This window comes from Epinephelus fuscoguttatus, linkage group LG6 (genome assembly GCF_011397635.1).
Source record: "Epinephelus fuscoguttatus linkage group LG6, E.fuscoguttatus.final_Chr_v1".
Classification (NCBI taxonomy): domain Eukaryota; kingdom Metazoa; phylum Chordata; class Actinopteri; order Perciformes; family Serranidae; genus Epinephelus; species Epinephelus fuscoguttatus.
Genome location: NC_064757.1, coordinates 17,490,865 through 17,508,010, shown reverse-complemented (window position 1 = coordinate 17,508,010; position 17,146 = coordinate 17,490,865). Strand labels below are relative to the sequence as shown.

The 17,146-nt window shown below is 40.1% G+C and overlaps 1 protein-coding gene across 4 annotated transcripts; it reads right to left on the bottom strand.

The window, feature by feature from the left end:
- Window positions 1-653: 653 nt before the first annotated feature.
- rab11fip1a (RAB11 family interacting protein 1 (class I) a) lies at window positions 654-17,065 on the bottom strand. Of its 4 annotated transcripts, none has more exons than XM_049578011.1 (6): window positions 16,329-17,065; window positions 8,068-8,504; window positions 7,007-7,934; window positions 4,103-5,845; window positions 2,913-3,015; window positions 654-2,215 (listed from the first exon to the last, which is right to left on the bottom strand). In XM_049578011.1, exons 1-6 carry the CDS (start codon window positions 16,676-16,678, stop codon window positions 2,015-2,017), a joined length of 3,762 nt encoding a protein of 1,253 aa, XP_049433968.1. In that variant the 5' UTR covers window positions 16,679-17,065; the 3' UTR covers window positions 654-2,014. The 4 variants fall into 4 exon arrangements, with proteins under 4 accessions (XP_049433968.1, XP_049433969.1, XP_049433970.1 ...); XM_049578012.1 differs by having other exon boundaries at window positions 2,943-3,015; XM_049578013.1 differs by lacking the exon at window positions 4,103-5,845.
- Window positions 17,066-17,146: the final 81 nt, after the last annotated feature.

Here is a 17,146-nt window from a genome sequence, read left to right as displayed (position 1 = left end):
TACAGTGCCACTGCAGTCGGTGCAACTGTGAGGCTCACTCATGAGTTTCTAATAGGTTTTAGACAACAATTTTGGTACATGGCACAGCAGAGCTTAAGGGATATTGGGCTTTAGATACACAGGATCAGTTCAGTGTTGGTTTTCTCTTTTCATGGGAAATGTTGACAATAAGAAAAATACATCACATGACTTATCCTATTCAACATACAGTATTGCATTTGTATTTCCACCTTTGCTATTAGTCCCTCCTAATACATCTCTTTTTAAATTGTAAGGTTTGAAAATTTGCAACAAAAAAAGTAAAAAATCTTTATTAATTTTACAATACATAAGTATTTTCATTTACATTGTTGTTAAGAACCATGATAAAAGGACAGATGTGCAACTGCACTATTTCTTTGTCTGAAAGGCAGCTAATGTGTATGATAAAACATGCTATGTGTGTTTCCATGGCAACATTTGTTACTTTTGCTTGTGGTGTGGGGCATCCATCTGTGCATCTATCCATGCATCCATCCAATAAAGACAACTGGAGTTGTCAATGCAATATGTAGCTTGTTTGAGCGTTTAAAAAAATCACAATTATATAGATTGATATTTCAGTTCTTTCCGCATGTACATAAAACATTGTAAATAATTGTGAAAACAAACAATGTGGTGAAATAATTAGTGTCTTTATTTCAAATAAAACCGTATTTTGCTCAGCATCGCTTCTCTCTGAAGTTTTACGTGTTTTACTGTAGTATTATTATCATGTCAACAAACACTCGACACATCAGGCTGTACATTCTTTGAGCTCTCAGTCCAGAAAAAGAAGCTCATCCAGCAAATCAGACATTAAAGTCATAAAAAAAGGTTTTGAAGGCACAGATCTGTACATTCATCAAGATTAATATTGCGATCAATGCAGCCAAGACATAAAATAATAGTCATATAAAGGCATATATGTTCATTCATTAGTGTAGGTTCAAATACAAAGACAAGGCTGGTAGGTTATTACTGACACTGACTCTACTACCATTCCTCTAATTATTCATTGTTGATTATCTCTCAGTTTTCATTTCACAAATACAACACAAACATCACAGTGATCAAAACCTCACAATAGAAGAGTTTGATTCTGCACTCACTTGCATAATATTTCAAAAATATGTGCACAGGCTACATAACAACCACATGAAAGGAAAAACACCTGCGGTGCAATTTTAGTTATTGCTGGTTTTCTGAATAACACCTCTTTGAAGCAAAAATAGGCACAATATGTTTTAAGGACTGGATGGCCAGCTGACATTCAACTGTGGTGAGTAAAACATGGGAGGAATGTTGTTAATTAAAAAGAAAAAAGAAAAGAAAAATACATGCAAGCCAGAAGGATCGAAAAAGAAATAAGAAAATTAGATTTCATCAGTGGAGGGAAATGTCAATGTACACTTGTTATATAAACAAATTGAATCATAAGGCTGCTCATTAAATTATAATTCATATGAGAGAAATGTTACATTCTTACCTCATTAACATGGTGCATGAATTTAGAATGGTTGGTATGTATATGATCATTCATTGCACAGCAATAAGTTATACAAAGCCCAGTGTAAAGAGTAAAAAAGGCCAGCTAACAGCTTAAAATAAACAATCATTTTTATCTGCATCTTTAAGATATTAAATAAAGCTCAACCCAAGTTTCATCAAGTACGGTACATAAAATCAGAGTTGAATAGATTTTCATGTAACACGTCTTTTTAAAGCAAATTTCAGTACCGTCAAAACAAATACATTCATTTGCTCGTGTAAAGATGTTTTATTTGCTTGTTATTAAGTGTTCATCAAATGTTATTACTTCAGAGTCAATTTTCCAGCATTCTCAAACTAATTTGACTCTGAAACTAAGAAAGTGCATATGCTCACTGACCTTCATCGAGACCATGTCTCTCAGTACACAGTGACAACAGTACAAACACACAACATACATAACCAGGTCCTTAAGTGGGCCTCTCTTTTTCCAGACAGCGTTACCTTATACTGGCTTGGAATTAAGAGACTGCAGGATGTTAGGGCTCTCATCTATGACGCGGACCAGCAGGTTGTCGATGTACTCCTCGAGCTCGACTATCTTGGAGTCCTTCCTGGACAGGTCGGCTTGCTGCCTCACCACCAGTGTGATCAACTCCTCCTGTGTCAGCTGAGTGTAAGGGCCACTTTCCACTGAGTCTGCCACCTGAGGGGAAGGTTAACAAGTGAATACAGTATATACACATCGCAATGAAAACATACTGGCTGAGTACATATGCAGGTGATACAAACATAAGTACATATTGAATTGTTAAGGGCTCTTTAACTTGTCCTTTGAGAAGGTTTTGTAAAGATGCTTTTATAACCCTATTTGCACTATTAAAACATAATGTTTTAACAAAACAAATTCCCATCACATCGTCCACTTACTTAGTCACAGCTTTCAGCCACATCTTGTGGCCTTTGTCAGCGGATTGAGTTTTACTTGTATTGTTTAAAAACCAAGCAAAAGTGCAGACAAGAAGACCTCTTGATAGGAATTCTTTTTGTCAAACTGCTATTTCAAAGGTCAAAAATATACCTTTGAGCTAAATATTTAACAATATTTCAGGGTTGACTGCAATGAGATTTCAGATGTGTAAAAAATATTCTCTTTGATGCAGTCCTTTTTAGATTTTATATATTATTTCAATACAAGGAACACTTTTAGGACTAACTCGAGACATTTGACTTGTAAATGTGCGTAATGTGGATTAATTCAAAGCGTGAATAGAGAGTTCATGTATAATTTCCTGGAATTCCTGCAGAAAAAAACCCCAATTTGCTTGCTGTGAGAGGATGTGCAAACAAGTGTGTTTGTGTTTTGCTCCCAGTTTGTTATCAGAATGCCAACAAATCCGCACCTGAATCTTTCCTGGTGTACTGTCACGGACCTTTATCTCTTTCATAGCAGGGGTGCTGATGGGTTGCTGACTCTCTGAGCTCATGGGCTTCACAGGATGAGGCCTGCAAATAAAGAATATACATTGTTATAGAGCCCTCAAGCAGATTACTGCATGTAAGTAGAATAATATGCACAAAAACACAATTATAAGCAGGAGAAAAGGATTTAATCATTTAATTAGTTTTAGCTAATTGTGCTGTTAATTACCAGGGTGTTAGGGTATATGTGCAATGGTGTATTGTGTAATGTGTATAATGTGATATAAATACAATGCCATGCAAAAGTGTGCACCCCCTTGGCGTTTTTCCTGTTTTGATGAATCACAACTTGTAATTTAAATGCATTTTTATAGAGCACTGAAGGAATGCTGTTTTTTTTTTTTTGTTTTTTTTATAGGCCTTCCCAGAGTTAGCTTCACCCTGGTTCCCTCGATAGAATGCCAATGGGATTTTTCCATTGGATTTTTGATTACTGCAGAACATAATCTCTGTGGCAAACAAATGATACTTGCACATTTTGTTCAGCAACATAATCTTCACAAGTGAAAACCACTTTTGAAAGTTCTGAAGTGTAACTGCAACTGCCTGTTTTTTACTGATGTATTTTATGTCGTAGAACAAAACATAAAAGACTCTTAAGCTTGTGTAAACCACAGACCTTACTGTAATTCAGGCAGCTAACCAAAAACCCTGACTTTATGACGAAGGAACCAGGAGTGCAAAAATGCTAATTTTGGGACTCATTCCTGCAGCGCTCCGTTTTATTATATTTATTGTGGTTTATGACACTGAAAGTTGTATAATTTAATCACACTGTCCATGTGAAAGTCAAACTAGGGACAAGAGCTGAAAACTAGCAGTAGCCATAAACTCTCTGTGCATGCTCTGTATTGGAATCCATGTTAAATTGTGTTGTCTCAATCAAATAAAAATACATTCAAATTCAATCTGGTGTTTTGCAAATCCTTCAAAGCATCCCACTAAGATCAAAAGTTGCTCTGAAATCACAAGCTCCAAAATAGTCATACCCAAGGTAAATCCCAACACCTTATCTGTCTCCCAATACAACTGCAGCAACCAGATACCCTATGCAAAGTCTAGATCACCAGTCCACAAATGCATTCTTTGTAAGCAGCCTGTGTAATCTCACCTGCGGGGAGTTAAGGCTAGCCCACCTCCATTGCTATTCTGAGCACTGACAGGCTGAGTGTCAGAGGGTAAGACCCACGCTCGCAAAGGCGCCTTTCCACCAGACAAGCCTCCTGCCTGAGAAGCCGGTTCTTCCATAACTACAGGGAGGGACTCAATCAAGGCAGAGGTAAAAGGTTCAGCCCCAAACTGATCCTCTCCTCCATAAGATTTGCCTTGTGTTTTCACATCAGCTGGAAGCTTCGGTGTGACAGGCTCATTCCTGACACCTCTTGCAGACACGGCCCGATAAGCTGTTGTTGTGGTTGTTTCTGCTTTAGGTGCGGGTTGTTGTTGAGGCATGGAAGGCTTATTGTCCGAGTGAGTTGTGGATGGAGGATTCTGTTTAACTCGTCTCTGTGAATTCCTTCTTTGGAAAGCGGGACTGTCTGGCTTTGAATCTTCATCTTTTTTCCTGCTGTCACTGTGTTTGTTTGAATCGCTGCCATTAAAATCAGCAAATGGATCCGTCTGTTTCTCTTGGTTAAAGATTTGATCAAGATCGTCAGGTGTCATTCCCCGATCTTCAACTTTCTGCTCTTTTTTCACACTGCCAGTAAAAAGGCCATCTACTTCTTGGTTCTGCTTTGGCTTTGCCCATGGGTCTTTGGGAAGAAGCTCAGTGATGGGAAATGGATCAAACTCAAAGTTGTCCTTTGCTTGTCTGTTGTTTGTGTTCATGCTGCTAATATGTGAACTAGATGTTTGGATGTGACTGTTCGAGACTGCCGGTGTCCCAGCAAGATCTTCTTGCTGAACTGGCTCCTTGCCACTTGCCCTCTGTCTAGGTTTGGCTGTGGGTGCCTCTTTGTCTGCAGTGACTTGCACTTCTCTTTGATCACTCCGTGGTGTGTTATCCCAGTCCATTTGGCTATTGGGTCTTGGTGTAGGTGATGGGTGCAACATCTTCCTTGCTCCATCCCTGGACATCACTGACAGACTTTCTCTGCTTGAAGCATCAGTGTTTTCAGGTCCTGGGACTGCAGGCAGACTACGCCTCATGGGAGGCTGGAGAGCAGTATTCTGGCTCTGTCTCTGACTGGCATTGCCTACTTTTTGGGGGAGTGGTGGTGCAACTAATTTAGGGGGAGCTGGGGCCGCTGTTTTTTTTGACGACATAGGTTTGGCCTCCAGTGGTTGCGTTTGATAAAAACTCCTCATAGCAGCACTGTCCTGTGGAAGTGAAGACCTAATATTAGGTCCATGCTCTTCTGGACCATCAACACTCATCTCTGTACTGTCCCGGTGTTTTTGATTGACCTCAGCGATTATATGGTCCCATCGAGTGTGCCCTTGCACGCCGTGTCTCTTTTGAGGAAAAAGTGATTCATAATCAGGAAGTGGTACAGAAGGTTTTCTGCCTTGCTGTGGTCCATCTGCCTCTACGTATGCAGGGTTTGTTAGCTCCCTGCCTCCAGTTTGGGTCCCATGTACTAGATACGAGGATGGCACAGGGGCTCTTCTCTTCTTTTCAGCCATGGTGGGTGAAGATCCCACAGAGGACAAATCCTCTACGCTGCCACGAGGTGAACCAGATGGGCTTTGGCTTATAGTTGGTGGAGCCAGGGACAGGTGGAGACTGGAGAAAGTTTCAGGGGACTCAGATGGGACACTAGAGAAGGTGGACTCAGGGGTGGCTGGGGAAGGACTCAGCTGACTGGGGGTTTGGCAGTCAGCAGGTTCAGACTCCAGAGACTGAGTTAATCTGCCAAGGGGTGAAAACAAAGGCCTACAGGTCAGTGTGACCATCACATTACCTAAAGTCATTTCCATCAATGTACAACCCGTCACCAATTTAACTAGCATCTCATATGTCAAGAAAAATGATCAGATTCTCATCTACAACCTCACATAGTTTAGCCTTCACACAGCTCAATATTTACCCTTAAATGCTTTACTAAATCTGCACTAGACAAGGCTGCCTTAAATAATTTGTTCATAAAATGGTCTAGTGTTCAATGTCAGTGGCCAACCTACAGACAGAGCATCTGATATTCACGTGTCTTGCACAACTGTTTCTATTTTTAGCTGTGACATTCTCACAGTGCCACATTTTGACTGTACTTCATGGAAAAACTACAATGTGACATTTGTGCTTCAAGATTAACCCACTTAGATAACACTACGTAGTTCAATATGGCATCAAAATGTAACCTTTCCCAACTAAATAACACAAAAGACTTTCAATGCCTTTCCATGTATCTTTCATCTTAAAATCACTCATGAAAACAAGGCCTACTGTAACATCAATGACAGCAGCAAGCACAAGCCCCTTACCATTTTGATTCCAGTCCACTAACAACCACAAAAATAAACTAAAACTGAGTCCAATCACCCAAGACGTCTTCAAGGAAATGAACACTGTGGCTCAGTCACTCCTTATGAGCTCTGCTCAGCCCACAACCTGTTCCACAATGTCTTCACAAACACAAGCCACACCCAGATGCTCATCTGTGCTGAGACCAAACTGGTCAAACTGGTCCATCACCCGTGGGAGGAAATTCAAAGTTTTGGTCATTCAAGACAGTCACAAGTTTGAGCCTACAGAAACAAGACGAACTTGTGGAATTCTCAAGTTTCAGTGTTGACAGAAGTGGTGTGGGGTGAAACCTAATAATGGGGAACAAGTTTGTTTTCTTAAATAACATTTGTAATGGATATGTGCTGCTTACTTGAGCAGGTACAGAAAAAACTTTTAAAGCTTTTGCTTTAGAATCGGTGTTAGGCCTTTTTGAAAATATTAAAAACAAAATGCAGACATAGTGAGCCTACAAGCAACCACTGCCATCCCCAGTGTCATAACACTGACATAACTGTGATGTTATTATATAACATTAGTGGAGAGTAACTTAAGAAGAAGGCTTACCTGGGTTTGACTGCAGACACTTTAGCATTGCGGTTGAGGAAGACCATGGCGGAGGGAGTTTGTGGGTTACGGCTGGTTTTCTGATTATCAGCTGGGCTTTTATTAGTGCTGACTGGAGGATCTGAGCTGAGGGGAATGTCTTCAAACGGGTTGGTGGAGCGGTGGGAGATGGGTTCATCAGGATCTCCTGAGTTGTTGCGTGGAGGTTTTGTGGGCAGTTCCTCTTTAGGTTGTTGCTGTACCTCCTCCTCCTTCTTCTCCTCCTTCTTTCTGATCATTCCAAACAGGGACGTCAACCTGTCGCTCATGGAGGCCTCCTCCTGTCGTTTCTGCTCCTCGGCTCTGCGACGTTCCTCCTCAAGCCTCTGGTTTTCTGCTGCCTCCAGCATCCTGCGTTCTTCCTCTTGTTTTCTCCTCTCTTCTTCTTCCTCCTCTCTCTGTTTCTTCCTCCTTGCTTCATCCTCAAGGAAGCGCCTCTTCCTCTCCTGTTCCTCTCGGAGTCTGCGCTCCTCTTCCTCCTGTAGTCTCTTTGCCTCTGCCCTGTATTTCTCCTCTTCCTCCAGCCTCTTGGCCTCTGCCTGCCTTCTCTCCTCCTCCTCTTGATGGCGCTGTTTCTCCATTATTGCCCTATCTACAGACTCCTCCTCGTAGGAGGGCACAGGTATACTTATAAAGGAATCTGCAGAGGCGTCTGAGGCGTGTTTGCGGACATCCTCCACAGATCCTTGGCCTGAGCTGTTCAGACTGAGAGTAGATCCACTCTTGGACTCTGTCTCTTCTGCGTACACATGGCTGCCATTGATGCACAGATTGTTCAGGTCACTGTTGCTCTGCTTGGAGCGACTCAGTAGGGAGAAAGGACCCTGAGAGACCTTGCTGTCAGAGCTGCCTGTTCGCTTGTGTCCCAGGAATTTGAATTTCTTTTTAACTGTGGGAGGAGAGACAGTGAAGCATGATGTCATTTTTGACATGCAAAACATTATTTAACTTTCACCATACAGGAGAGGAAAGGCAGAACTGTCAACATGAAGTGCACTTAAAGTACAGAAAGTTGAAATTACCTTCAGGAGTGTCTACATTGAGGCCAGATGATCTGCTGCCACTGAGTGATGAGTTCTTCTCCGGAAGAGTCCCCAGTGTAGACATGGACTGTGACACGTTACGCTGCAAGTTTGATTTGGGGGCGAAGAGGGTTTTGAGTTTTGATTTCTTTTTCACTCCTGGAGACTGATTGAGTGACTGTGCATCAGCCTCCCCCTCGCTGTCTGTGAGGACCTTGCTGACAGAGGGAACAATAGCTGAAGCAGAGTCAGAGAAGCCGTCCTTTTTCTTTCCACGGACTTTGTCCTTGAACTTGGAGATGCGGGAGCGCGGTTTGTCCTGCATAGAAAGGTCAAACATGCTAGCTGACATGTTGTTTCTCATAAATTGGATATCTAGCAGCACCTCCCCTCGCGCCTTGTCCTCTTTTCCACTCTTGTCCACCAGCTTGAACCAACTGCAAATGACAGAAAGAAAATGGATCAGATGTTGAAAATGACATTTTTGCAAGATCATATTCATTTTCTAAGAATAAACCATAGTTGTTTTTTTAACATTTTAAACTTAGATATCTTGTTCATTACACTGCAACACACCCACATGTTATCGTCAGGTAATTTAGCCTCATATTCACCCTTTAACAGTTTGCCCAGTACAAGATAAAACATGACAATAAGGGTAGGCATTTCCACTTGACCTCAGCACATTTTGCTTAGTTTCAGACAAGCCAGAATAAGACAGATCACTGCCTTGGTATCAAGATCAAGGAACAAGTTGATTTGTACAGGTGGTGCAGTAGTTATGTTTCTGATACAGCTTTTTGATATGTGAAATAACATTTTTAAAGTAGCTGATTAGATAGAAAATAAATCAAAAACACTTCTGATTAATGACTCTTTTACTTAACACTGTTTTTCTGCATCTCAAATCTGACGATTCACACTTTTATCGCCTCTGCCAAGGAGGTTATGTTTGGTTTGGTTTTTTGTTTGTCAGCAGGATTACAGAAGAACTTCTGGCCCTGTTTTCATGAAACTTAGCAGAAGGGTGCAGCATGGGCCGAGAAAGAACCCATTAACATTTGGAACCGATAAAAGTCATACACAAATTATTTTTTACTTTCACTGACATTGCAAGATACATTATGAGGTCTGCACTCTCTGAGTGCCCTTTTGTTTTGTGGTTTTTCTGATTTGTTATGCTTCTAGAAAATATGGTGGCCTTTTTTTTCTCTCTATTTTTTTATTAATGCATAAGAAAAGGCAGATTAAAAGGCTAATTATTTTTGTTTTTAACTAAATCAAATAATGAATTGATTCATAAATAATGGAACAATCTTTAGTTCCAGGGTCATTTAGGCCATTTAGTCATCAAATTATCACCAACACTGCACTAAAGCCTGAACAGTTAATGGACTAAATAATTAGTCAATAAACAAAAAAAAAGTTGCAAATGTTTCCGCTTCTCAAATGTGAGAAAATGCTGCTTAAGACTGTTCTAAAGTATGCCATTATAATTGAAATGCCTTTGGGTACTCCACTGCTTGTCTGACAGAAAAGGCATTGACAGATGTAACTGCAATGTTTTCAACTACAATTTATCTATTAAGGTGGGTCAAATTAGATTTAATGCAACTTCAATGAACAAACCAACAAACTGCATGGTTCCTGATGGCTCTGACTTCAAATCTTTAGAATCTGTGCCTTGTTAGACCTGAGACTGATAGGTGTCATTAACTAGTGTACAGCTTGTTTCAGTTCCTGTTGGGAGCACCATGCCAACCACAGATAAAGCCTGACAATTACAGCTTTGTTCAGGCTGCCCTCTCATGTCCTCTCTGTTGCACAGGATCAGCACTTATTGTCGGCAAGGGAAAGGTAGGAGTGTTCTGGAGAGCCCTTTCTAAAACCAAGCCAAAACAAGCAATTAGTGCCTTTACATACCAACGCTTTCTGATGGTACAATTAAAGCCTTTCTATTAGATGTACTAATAGCCTAGCAGAAGTGCCCATTATGGCAAGCCTTTCTCCTTTTAAACACTTTCATTCCCAAGCAGAGCCCTCCAACTGTTTCACCTAGTTTTTTGTTTACAATTAGTCACAGACATTTCTGTACACAGTTCACTTTATCAAAACAAGACAGTTGAAACTCTTTACTGACACGCAGCTCTGAACAACAATTAATTTGACACCTAAAATAAACTAATGGCACCAAAAGGCACTAGTAGCACTTTAATATGTACCACTTGCAGTGTCTTTTATTTATTTGGCATTAACCAAGACTCCATTATAACAAAAAGAAGGTCACTTCTTGAGTGCATGGGGTGTGCAACTGTTACAAAATGAATGAGAAGTGCTTCAGTAGGCTTTGTTTGTTTGCCAGTTTTGCAAAGATTAATTCCAACAGCACAAAACTATACTACTTTCAGTAATTCAATATAAAACTACACATATTCTATACGTATACTTGTACAGGGCAGCTACAGATATAGAATTACAGTGCTACTCAACCCTGTGTTGTGCATGTGGCCACAAGTTCTCATCCACATCACACCTCTTGTAATATTCCTTTACATGACTGGTCGATCCCTGGCAATCTTCTCTAGATCTGTCCAGTGATTCATCATCCACTCTGTGGCTAGTAGTCATAAACTTTCCACCTCCATGAGGAAAATAATTCCTCTATGGGGTTGAGGAATGGAGAGTATGAGCTGTAAAACACTCTGTGACTGAGAAACAATGGTGAAACACCACATGGCTCATTCAATTACAAAACGGTCTGGATTCTGCTGCCTCACTTGCCCCCTTTTCTAACCCAACAAATCTTTCATAGTGTCTTATGTCCCAATAAGGGGTTTGTGCATTTTCTTTATCTATTTCTTTTAGATGTAGATGCAGCAGTCTACTACAGTCTAATATGTCCACATTGGCTACGGTTACATGATGGCTTCTCATTTGGAATGAAATGAATCTGAATGAAATCATTCGGAATTAAAGTGTTTCCAGGTAGTTTACATGGGAAATATTAATTCCGAATGAGGGTTTACATGGGAGATCAGTTCAATCGCCTTTATTCAGGTCTGCGCAAGGTTTGGGACAGGGAAGGTTTCTGATTGGATAGGGGGCGGGGCGGATGTTACGTGTTTACGTTTACCGGAAGAAAACACTGTAGTCCTCGCTCCGGATAACAAGATGCTTGACGACGCCATTATTAGTGCCTTTTTCGGGCGTGTTTTGCTTATATTCTTAAAGCAGCAATACGACAACAACCTTGTTCTGCTAATGCTTCATCTGTTGAGCAGGAGAAGGGAGGCAGAAGACCGTGCTGTGGTGAATGGAAACCGGTGAGTGCAACGAGTCCGACTGCTCTAGCTCAGCCCGTTGCTATGCAGCCGTTGCTACGCGTGCTATATACATCATCGCACCAGAAGGGCAAGGAAACGAGCATGTGCAGAAAGACCGGAATGAACTTAAAGAGGAATGAGTGTATACATGCACACAAAATTCTTTCATTCGGAATGACAAACGGAATAAACCACCCCCTTTAATAGGATTTAATTTTCAATCGGAATGACCGTTTACATGACCACTTTAAATCGGAATGGTCGTTCATTCCGATTAAAAGTGGAATTAAACTGTCCATGTAAACGTACTGATAGACTTCTGTTGAGCTGACTGTTCAAAGCGTTAAGAAATAGTGAACAGAGTGTTGAGAAATGCCTGTTGGTAGCAGTAAAAACTGTAACTGTAAAAGTCACTATGATTTCCTCTTTGATCATTTGATAAAATATTTCTGCCCTATTGGGGTTCAATCTAACCTTATAACTGAGATACAGAGAAGACATCCGTCACTGAATTTGAATACAAAACATGCTGTGGCATTAACCAGACAGTTATCTAAAGTTCACATGGAGTTTACTACTGCAGCAGTCATTTTGGTGTCATGCTTTGCAGCAGACATCCAGACAGGCTGTTCGGTGGATAACAGTCAGGAAACAAGCATGGGAGTGACCCAACATTCCTCAAACACTTTCAAACACACAGGGAGGTGCTGTGCAGTACGTGATGTAATGAAAGTCACACTGAGCCTAATTCAAACACATCTCATTTCCCACCCTAAGCCGACCATGCCAAGTCAAACAATCGCTAACTAAGTCAAAGCACAAGGACAGAGAGATCACATTTTCTCAGGCCAGTCAAGAGACTGCTGGTTGTTGTCTTGTCTTTGTTGATTACAGTAAGGAATGCACCATAGCTCGCTGCACAGAGACAATGCATTATTACGGTTATTAGCAGACTGACAGGGTGTACATGTTCTGTTCTGTTCTGTTTGCAAAGAAATACACAAAGAGCCGTGCCCGATGCACGCTCTCACCGGTCCTGCTGGACAGGTTCTCTCGGTTAACTGTCAAGGGCACTTCTCTTTTCATGTCTAATGATTAACCTGAGAGACTGTATTATTTATCAGAGTGGCCACCGGAGAGGATTCAGCCAATAAAACAAAGTGGTGTCACTCTGTGAAATATAGATCACTCCATAATACTGTTTAACACTCACTGATACCTTTTTATAGAAGTCTGTAAGATCATATTCTGTTTAAATTGTCTAAAGGTGATTCTCATGTTGTGTGAATATAAATAATAAATGTATGTCGGGCGTGAGATATTTTAGCTCCATGGCTCTGCTTGTTATTTACGAAATATACAATGGCTCAGGTGTCTCAAAAAAAAAATAAAAAAATAACATAACTCTTCTGCAACAACTGTCCAATATTGTAACTCAATATCTTGGATGGATGGATTTATCATTTAATTATTTTTCTTCAAGCAAAAAAGACAAATATTTAGTAGTGTGAGGCTGTAAATTTTGGGAATTTGCTGCTTTTTGTTTTCATTTGTTATTAAAAACTGAATATCTTGAAAATGGTATCAAATATCAACATTTTTCTAGGTACAGTATTGTATTGAAGTAAGAAATTCCAGTACCATGACAACACTAGAAGGTATCACCTCAGGCTTAAGGGACTTGTGACAATGAAGAATGTCAATTTTGCAAGATTTTCTGACTTTTTAATAGACCAAAAATATAACTGATAACTGATACACTGATTAACATTGTAATCATTAGTTGCAGCCATAAAATAATCTGTTATGGCAACACTTTATGAAAATAATCTTACAAAAATCTGTTATGTAAAAATAAAAGAAAATTGCATTAAAATCTAACGTTTAAATCAGTTTACATCAAGTAACCACATGATAGTAATACGAAACTTAGCATTTTCTTTACATGTAATTTATCTTACTGTATGATTATTTGTGACAGTAAATGATCATACAAATCAGAAATACGGCTCTATGACCTGATTTTTTCTCAGATACACTGTATTGTGTTAGAGGCAACTGCAGAGCACCCTTTCAGCTGGAAAACAAAGTCTTCAATGTCACACCCTGTATCAGCAGGACAGGGAAGCAGGATAGTAATCTAACACCACACGCTTCAAGGCAGAAACAGCAACATCCAATACCCTGCATATTGGATCTTAAGGGAGACAAGAGGGTGAGCCAAGCAAGGAAAATGAAGGGGTTCAGACTTGGAGAGGAAAGCGGAAGGAATGAACTTTGCCACTGAAGTGTAAAAACTTACTGAGCAAACACAAGATAACATTTAAGATATGATGGTACAATCACCAAGTGAATGGGGTCATACTAGGCCTGTATCAAAGTTGAGTGATAACTGGAAAGTATAACAACTACCACCTCCCTCAGTCTTAACCAAAGGTCATTTCAAAATTAAAAGCCACATTTGGAAGTCAGAGCTAATATTAAACCATGTTTATTTTTAACATTTCTCTTACATAAAAGGGTGTACACAGTACATCCCTATTCACACCAATGCAGTGTTTTTATTTTGATTCCTGTGTTACACCCACGTTACACCCATGCTGCGTCAAACCATGTCATCCTGACTCATGTAACACATCTGGGTGTGAGCAGACGCATTTAAGAGCTACTTAATAGCCTGGAGGAATGTGCACGATTAACAGCAGCAGTGACACCAATTTATGAAGTAAAAGTCTCAGCCCAATGTTAGAGTTGGTCCAACAGAGAGAGAGAAGGCAGAGGGAAGTACTGAGATTAGAGTTATCTCTGTATCTGTTTTCCCACCATCTCCATAGTTTTCTGTTTTTCTTCTCAGACACTGATAAGAGGAGGGAGGGGAGAGAGGTTACTTCACAATGTTATCATTTTAAGGTTATTGCTTTGCTTTGCTTTCTTTCCCACTTTGTGGCCACTTAAGAGTGCCCTGTATTTGAAGTATACAAAGGTGACATGAGACCCACACAAGATCCTCTGTTTGACTTGGCTTGATCAAATAGAGACAAGAAAGAAAACTCTTGCTGGTCAATATAATGCAGAATAAACTCAAGGACTGATACTTTACTGCTAGGTTTTATAGTTAACGTATATGTGCAAATCAAGGAGTGCTATTAAATTATTGGCATTAATTTTAACTAGACACTGTCTAACAACAAACAAAAGATTGGATTGTTGATTCACTGAACGATAATCCAATAATATTGATGAAAATTGAACATGTTGATGCATTTAATCATCTTTACAATATGCCTTTATTTTGAAATTCCCATTATACATCTGTGTCACCATTTCCGTCCAAGCACACAGGTTCCTGAACATTCAAACAGTGCTCGTGGCCTAGGGCCAAGCAGATACTGATGAGGAGCTAAGCAAAAGACAATGAGGATATTTACTGATAATGTCTAAAATCGATCACAGGCCTCTGAATTGAATCACTCCAAATTGTATCATGGCAGACTTTGTGATATCAATAAATACTGATGCAATATCGTATCATGATGAAACCTGTGACTTACATCCCTAAAAAGAGAGCAGATCAAATGTACCATATATAAAGTGTTTTATTGCTGGATTAACTGCCGCAGGTGTTACATAGAGAACACAAAAATGTAACCACTGCTTGTAAAGTAATTTTAAAATGTATTTTGGGGGCAAAGTCCAAATTACTGTTGGATTGCCATATCAATAAAAATGATGAACAGGTGGGTGTCTTTGAAAGTAAGCACCAACAGCTTTGTTAATGCTTTCTAAAGGAGTTAAACTCTGTGTTAAAATGTGTCCAGGTCTGTGTCAAAAGGACAAGCAAGAGGAAATGCCACTGGTGACTTACAAAATAAAACACAAACATTCAGGGTAACCTTTTAATGAAATTAAATGTAGAGGTTTGAAAGGACTGGAATACTGTACGTCAGCGACAATAGCACTGAGGCAAGTTTAGGAGTAATTGTTTTGAGGGGTCTGCTTATCAATAATCAATCAGAGCCACAGAGAATAGTCAAATTAGTTTTACAGAAACGGCTACAATGTCAGTCATGGCTCAAATTACTTAGTGGGAAACTTTCAAAATGAAATCAACAGAAGCAGTGGTGTAGTGTAAATAAGTAATTATACTTTGTTTCAGTACTTATGTTATGTTATGTTTTGGGAGTATCTGTACTTGCATTACAGTGTGTCAGCCCTAGAGGTCAAAGGTTTTCTTTAAATCTTTTAAGTTGTGAAGAAGACTTTGTTATTCAAATGCAATGTATGCTCCATTCTTAATCATCACCATCATAATTGTTAAAATTCTGACCACTTGCTTTTTAATGAACAGAATTTACTTATACTTTTGTATATTTAATATCATAAAACTACTGTAAAAGTACAGTAATATCTGATACGTTTAGACTTTTAATATTCTAAAAGGTGACTTTAACTTCTACCAAAGTCATTTTCTGCTAAGACACCTGTGCGTTTACTCAAGTGAGGCTTTCAGGCACCTCATCCACCACTGAATAAAAGTCAGTGGCATGTTTGTTTACCCATCTATTTATTTGCAGATTGCTGTTTAACCATGCTTTTAAGTTGACTTAAGTTTTATGATGTAGCCTCAAGTCAGTCATTACAGTGAGGGCAATTGGAGTGAGTATTTGGATGAGCTATTTTGTTTGCAGAGACTTTCTGGGGAGATGCTGCACAGTTAATAAACTGGAATTTAGGCTGCACTTAAATATCTGCTTTATTTGTCTGAACCAGTGGATACCATTGTGTAACTCATGCCTACCACAATAAATAAACTCAGGTAACACCCCTGATACTGACTTCATACTGATCCCTCTGTGAAACAGTGCAAGCAACATACTCTTATGTTGTTATATGTATGAGCTTGAAACAGGTTAGGCCCACGCGACAGAAGTCACTTACTCTGTCTTTTTGCGAGACTTGTTGTCATGGAGATCCAGTAAGTTCACCACAGCCTGACCCAAGAACTTGTCGAGCCCCACCTGAGCACGGTGCATGACTATGATATACAGCGTGCAGCGTTCAGAGTTGCTCGGGTGGAACAGCGGCAGGTCAAATGAAGCCTCCTCTTTCCACACAGGAGCGGCACTTTTCTCTGCGACAGAGGTAGAAAACTTGTCTTTGGCCACCTGGATGATGGCATAAGCGTCGTTGGTGCCATTCTTGCCCTTGGCACGCAGGTCCCGAGCCTGATGCACCGTTACCTGGACACTGGTAGGGAACCACTGCTGGCTTTGCTCGGCCAGAGACATCGCGGAGGTCCGTTAAACCTCACCAAAAGTTAATCCCAATTGTCTTATTAAATAGATTAGATGGTTGGTTAATCTTTTCCTGAACTCTGGTTTTCACCTTCGACGTCCTCTGCGACCGTTGGTTGGTTTAGGTTACCTAGCTTGAGTTCAGGAAGCTCAGGTTGATGTCGTAATACTTCTCCCTCCCCTCTGTAACGTTATATCTAAGCCTCTAGTAACACTTCAGTTTACTTAACACTTGGTTAACCAACTAACGCTAGCACTAGTCGCTGTAGCCAAACCAGGACATCACTGCGGTGAGACTAATTCCTCTAAGAGGCTTTCTTAAAAACAGTTCCCCTTGTTTTGCCTCCGCTACGCAAAACACTTTACTTCCCTGATGTTAGGAGTTCCCACCCATACTCTTCATAATGCTCTCTGATTGGCTGAGATATCTATCAATTTTCTAAGTCCGTCAGTGATTGGACG